General features: G+C 38.1%; 1 protein-coding gene across 1 annotated transcript in view; it reads right to left on the bottom strand.

Annotated features, from left to right (window-relative positions):
- Positions 1-1,574: 1,574 nt before the first annotated feature.
- The window catches only part of amph (amphiphysin), a gene marked incomplete at its 3' end in the record, with an annotated part of 130,644 nt that continues 125,584 nt past the window's right edge, over positions 1,575-6,634 (bottom strand). Inside the window, 2 exon segments of the mRNA XM_037682489.1 lie at positions 1,575-1,817; positions 5,849-5,890. Coding sequence (XP_037538417.1) covers positions 1,575-1,817; positions 5,849-5,890 — 285 coding nt within the window.

Raw genomic sequence — 6,634 nt, 5'->3', positions numbered from 1 at the left:
CGTGAGCACTTCTATACACATTGGTATTGTTCTTTAACATTTGACTCCATTGTGCCCCCTACATTATTTCAAAAGTTATATCTCAGTGCACCAGATTTTTGGTGCATAATCAGTGAGCACTTGTACACACATTTTTAATGTTCTTTAACATTTGACTCCAGTGTGCCCCCTAGATTATTCCAAAAGTTATATCTCAGTGATACATCATCTGATCTGCACCAGATTTTTTTGAACATAATCAGTGAGCACTTGTACACACATTTTTAATGTTATTTAACATTTGACTCCAGTGCGCCCCTAGATTATTCCAACAGTTATATCTCAGTGATACATCTTCCGATATACGCCACATTTATTGTATGTAATCAATGAACACTTGTAGCAACATTGATATTGTAGTTTAACATATGACTCAATTGCGCCCCCTAGATTCATCCAACAGTTAAATGTCAGTGATACATCATCCGATCTGTACCATATTTTATGTGCATGGTTTGTTGTTTAACATTTCACTCCAGTGCGCCCCCTAGATTATTCTAACAGTTATATCTCAGAGATACATCATCTGATCTAGACCAGAATTTTTTGTGCTTCATCAGTGCACACTTAAACACAGACACATTAACATTGTTGGTTCATGACTTGACTTAAGCCTAGCCCACTCAGAGAAGAAACTGATTATTGGATGACTCTTCTAGCTTGGCACTGTGTAAGATGTTGAAACCGTATTCGCTAGCTGTTGATTACCACATATGACATGTTGAAAAGCCTAAAGGAAGTCCTTTACATTCGCGACAAAACAGGAAGTGACAATAACTCCCGTCTGGAAGGTCAGATTTTAGCCAAACTCGTAAGGTTTGCAGCCAGACTCATACTGATATGGGCGGAAGGTGATTGCAAAGATTCTGTTTATGCGCACCCTGGTGGACGCATGTGAGAATCGCATGAGAGCATTCACGATGGCGACTGGGAGTCATTGCTTGAGCTCCCGTGGTCGCCGTAAGGCTGGAGCGGGACTTTGCTGCGAGGGCCTTCAATGCTGCTTGCAGCTTTAATCGTTATGGTTGTTTGAACTTTATATGTTCTGTCTGGAGCAGGTCCCTCTTGTAAATGAGTCCTCATGGCTCAATGAGACTAGCCTGTATAAATAAATGTTGAATGAAAAAAAAAAGTCAGGCAGGAATCCCCATGGACTATGATGTTTGCAGATGATATTGTGATCTATGGTGAGAACAGGGAATAGGTAGAAGAGAACTTGGAGAGGTGGAGGTATGCACTTGAAAGAAGAGGAATGAAAGTCAGCCGTAGTAAGATAGAGTACATGTGTGTGAATGAGAGGGAGGAGGTGGAACAGTGAGGCTACAAGGAGCAGAGGTCACAAAGGTGCAGGACTTCAAGGACTTGGGGTCCACTGTCCAGGAAAATAGGGAATGTGGTACAGACAGTTAATGCCAGTTATTTTTCAGTTAGGATCATTTACAGAAATTTATTTAGGTTACATTCAGTTATGGTTTGTTTCAAACACATCAGATTTATTGTTCTGAGAAAATAATAAAGATAATCAGAGTACTCACATCTAGCTTCTCTTTCAGGTTATCTGAAGACTTTGGTTTCTCCTCTTCGTCATCAAAAGGAGCTTCATGTTCTTCAGCATCCTGAGAAGCTTGGTCGTCCGCTGGTCGATCGCCTCCAGCAGGAACAAGACAACTCTTAGACTCCTCTGCTGCGGCAGGCAGCATTGAAGGTTCTTCTCGTTTCTCGGCCGATTGTGTCTCTGATGCTTCAGGAGTTTCAGTCAACTCACTTTTACCTTTGCTCTTTCGATTAAAAAAAAATAAAATAAAATTAAGTTTCTCTGAGATTTAACTCATAACAATAATAATAATAATAATAATAATAATAATAATAATACTTTATTTGTAGAGCACCTTTCAAACAAATGTTACAAAGTGCTTCACATTAATCAATTAAAACATCATAAATGACATCAGAAACACAAAAGTATACCAAATCAACTAAAATAACATAAAAAAGAAAGAAATTCAGATATTAAAAGCCTTATTAAACAAATAGGTTTTAACTAATGATTTAAAAGAAGACAATGAACAGGCCTGTCTATTAATTAAAGGAAGAGCATTCCACAAATCAGAAGCCCTGACCATAAAACCTCCTTTTGTCACCAGTCGAGTTCTGGGAGTGGAAAGTAAGAACAGATTTAAGGATCTGAGATTGCAAGAAGGGATGTAGGGGGTAAGAAGCTCAGATAGATATGATGGCACAAGACCATTCAGGGATTTAAAAAAACAAAATTTCAAAGTTAATTCTAAAAACCACAGGGAGCCAATGCAATGAGGACAGAACTTGAGTGATGTGCTGATATTTATGGGATCTTGTGAGAACTCTAGCTGCAGTGTTTTGTACTAGTTGAAAGCAATTAAGAGAACTTTGGGGCAGACCAGAAAATAAACAGTTACAATAATCAAGATGACGAGAGACAAAGGCATTTCTGCATCAGTTAAAGAGATAAATGCTCTGATTTTGGCAATATTCTTAATTTGAAAAAATGCTGTTTTAGTTATGTTCTTAAAATGTTTAGAAAAACCAAGATCAGAATCAAAGGTTACCCCCAAATTTCTGGTTTCACGAGTGCAGTTAAAACTAGGAACAGAAAGGGACTGAACTAATAAATCCCTTTTGGCCTTGGGGCCAAAAACCATCACCTTAGTTTTATCGTTGTTGAGTGAAAGAAAATGATCAGACATCCAGGTTTTGATGTCTGTAAGGCAGAAACAAAGTTTATTGAGTGTGGAGAGGTCTAATAGATTAATAGCCAAATAAATCTGGGAATCGTGTGCATAAAAATGAAAAGAAACAATGAATTTATGAATAACCTGACCAAGTGGTAGCATATAAGTAGAAAATAATAGTGGCCCAAGAATAGACCCTTGGGGGACACCACAGGTGAGAGAAGCTGAATTGGAGGAATTATTGCCAGAAATTACCGAAAAAGTTATGTCATGAAGATAAGATTTGAACCACCTCAAATCAATGTCTCTAACATCTAGCCAATAATTTAGTCGGCTCAGTAGAACATTATGATCAACTGTATCAAACGCAGCAGAAACATCGAGGAGCACTAAGACAGTACAACAGCCAGCATCTGAGTTCATCCTAATATCATTCACAACTTTTAATAATGCAGTTTCTGTACTGTGTTACTGACGAAAACCAGACTGAAACTTTTCAAAAAGTGAGTTTTTGTTTAAGTTAAGATCTGAGAGTACGCCACTTTCTCTAAAATTTTCACAGTAAAGGGTAATTTAGAGATCGGCCTAAAGTTGTTAAGATCGTTACAATCCAGGTTGGGTTTCTTCAATAATGGTTCAACAGCAGCAGTTTTAAACATTTTGGGAACTACCCCTGTAGATAACTATTTGTTAAAAACTGTTAGAATATCAGGAATTAAAAAGTGACAAATATCTTTAAAAAATGTTGTTGGTTAAACATCTAAAAAAGAAGAGCTTATAGTGTTGAATAAAAGTTTTGGATTATACAAATTTGAAGCAATGATGGCTGAGAAATATTTAGATCTTTCTTCTTTAACCACTCTGTTATAATCTTTCAAAAGATTTTTCATAGTAAAAAAGTCGCAGCTCAAATGGTGAGATTTGTATTTCCGCTCAGCACATCTACATGCCCACCTGATGGATCGAACGCGATCATTTATCCAAGGTGCTAGTTTGGACAAAGCAGAGTGGGATTTAGACATCTTAAAAGGGGCCACAATGTCCAGTGATGCTGCACATCTGCTTAAGAATTCTGTTGCCAGATCATCTGTAGAGAGAGATGAATTTGACTGTTGAAGCTGAGGATAACCTTGATAAGATTTCATAAAATTATTCCACAGTCTGAGATGTGATAGGTCTAAACCGACATGGGGCTTGGTTGTTTGAGGTCTCAACAGCTAAAGGAAAGCTAAATAAAATAGCATCATGGTCAGAGATATGTGTATTAATAATGGAGAGATTGACTATGCTGAGACCTGAAATAATAATTAAATCAAGAGTATGACCATGTTCATGTGTTGGACCAGAGACATGCTGAGTACAGTCAAAGGTATGAATAAGATCAAGGAACTCGTATGCAAATCTATCATTATGATCATCAATATGAATGTTGAAATCACCAAGTAGAATTACTTTCTCATAGTTAACAGTAGCGATAGAGAGAAGATTGCCACGTTCAGTTAAGAATTCACCTTTAGGGCCAGGGGGGCGATATAATAAACCAATAAGAACAGAGCATTTGCAGGCATAAAATGTTCAAAGTTCAAAAGTATTAAAATTGCCCATAGTTATAGGTGTACATTTGTTGCAATTTTTAAGAATAACTGCAACCTCTCCACCACGACCAGATAGTCTGGGAGAATTAAGGAAAGAAAATCCAGGAGGACAGGCCTCAATTAGAGGGGCATCAATATCAGCCCAGGTCTCCATTAAAAACATCAAATCAAGATCATAAGAGGAAATAAAATCATTAACTAAAAAAGACTTATTGGAAATAGACCTGACATTCCATAAACCAGCATTTATCAGTGGGCTACTATGATAGGAAGCAAGAACAGGATTTACAGTAATTAAAGCAGACGATGCCCTCCTGAAGGTTCTACAACATCTGTAACTCATATGATGGTCAGAGCAAACACAGCATAAACACTTTCTTTCAGTAACTCTGACTGGAATGTTGGAACATAAGGAAAAAATTGGCGCAAGTGCAGCAGGACCCCCATATATGAAACAGGGCTAGAACACGGAGCATAAAACTGAGCAGGGTCATACTGTGAAAAACATCAATTAAGACCAAATGCAATAAAATGGATGAAATTATGCATCAAGATCTCTGTTCCCATTCTGTTAGGATGCAGACCATCCTGTCTAAAAAGATCTCATCTAGTCCAAAGGGAGTCAAAATGTGGAATGAAACCCATTCCAGTAGCATCAGAAAAGCTCTTCAACCACAAGTGTAAACTGAAAAGACGACTGAAACATTCAGAGCTTCTAGTCATGGAGGGAATGGGACCGGACAAAATACACTGTTTCCCCAGACTCTCTACTGTAGTGGCCAATGATTCAAGCTCATATTGGAGTTTTTGGGACTGTCTGGACATTACATCATTCATACCAGTATGAATGATTACAGTATAAACAGATGGGTGAATCTCAAGAAGAATAGGAATCAGTTCAATAAAGTCAGCTGTTTTACCTCCGGATAAATCATCCGGATATCAACATATGCATCTGAGTAAATCCTGGTTCATCTGTAAACCAGATACAACTGACTTCCACTCTGAACTGCTGACTCCCCTCACCCTCACAGGGGCAGCTGTGGCTGAGTGGTTAGAGCAGTTGTCCTCCAATGCAAGAGTTTGGTGTTCAATTCCACAAACAGTCACATGCCAAAGTGTCCCTGGGTAAGACACTGAACCCCTCATTGCCTCTGATGTGTGTCCCATCAGTGTATGAATGTGATAAAGCACTGATTGTTTGTAGAGATCTAGTAGAGAGCTGTATGAATGGGTAAATGAGGGCACAGGTTGTGTTGTAAAGGGCTTTGAGTATTTTGAAGAGATAGAAAGGAGCTTTATAAGTGCAGTCCATTTACCATCTTCACGCCATCACACTCCCACCCTAATGTTACAAAATCATAATTAAATCCTGGTTTAGTCTTAAATCAGGTAGTTTTATTTTATTTAAAATTGTTAAACATAAAAAACAAAGTTGAACAGGGATAAATAATTATGTTAACTTTAATGTTTGTGTGTTAGAATAAATATCATAACCTAACTCACCATTTTATCAAAATCTGCAAAAAACGGCGGTCCAGATGTGTCCTTCAGGGAGCATGGAACAAAAGTCAAAATGAGTATTAAGTAAATACAAATAAGACTACAGAGCAAAGAGACATGGCATTAAGAACCATCAGGACAAATACAAGGGTTATGGGATCATGGTTCTCATGATGATAGGTTTGACACCCCCCCACACACACACACACACACACACACACACACACACACACACACACCACCAACTCCCCACCTGACATAAACTTTAACAGATGCCTTAGATCTATGAGTTTCTATGGGTTGAAAATACATTTGAATGAGAAATGAAACAGTTTGGTGTGGGCAGAGGATGTTAGGAGACCTACAGAGTGTTCAAGTAGACTGATCCAGAACAGGACCACCCTAAAATTTTAACAGAAGACAACTGGATCTCTTTTTTGTTCCTGACAGATATTTTATCCCTTAGACTTGGTTGTGAGTTGCAGGTTTTTACGTTCTTGTTGAGACAGTGATATTGAAAGTGTGGCTAGAGTTGAATAAATCACTGATCCACACATCCTTTCTGTAGATGATTTTGGTTAGGTGTTGACCAGCTGGTCCAATGTGAGAAGAGTTCCAGTCATATGTTTTGAAGTGGATGTAAAATCATTAGGGAAGAAGGGAAGAAGAATCCAAGATGCATTGCAGGTTGTGGATAGGGTTAACTAGAAACCTAAACTGGTGTCCACTGTTTAAAGTTGGTCCTTTTTGTTTGACAGCTTCCTTCACTCACCCCCACCCCAAATATAT

This window comes from Nematolebias whitei, chromosome 9 (genome assembly GCF_014905685.2).
Source record: "Nematolebias whitei isolate Nwh7 chromosome 9, NemWhi1, whole genome shotgun sequence".
In the NCBI taxonomy this organism is placed as follows: Eukaryota; Metazoa; Chordata; class Actinopteri; order Cyprinodontiformes; family Rivulidae; genus Nematolebias; species Nematolebias whitei.
The sequence above is the reverse complement of the archived record's forward strand: the minus strand, read 5'-3'. Positions and strand labels throughout refer to the sequence as shown.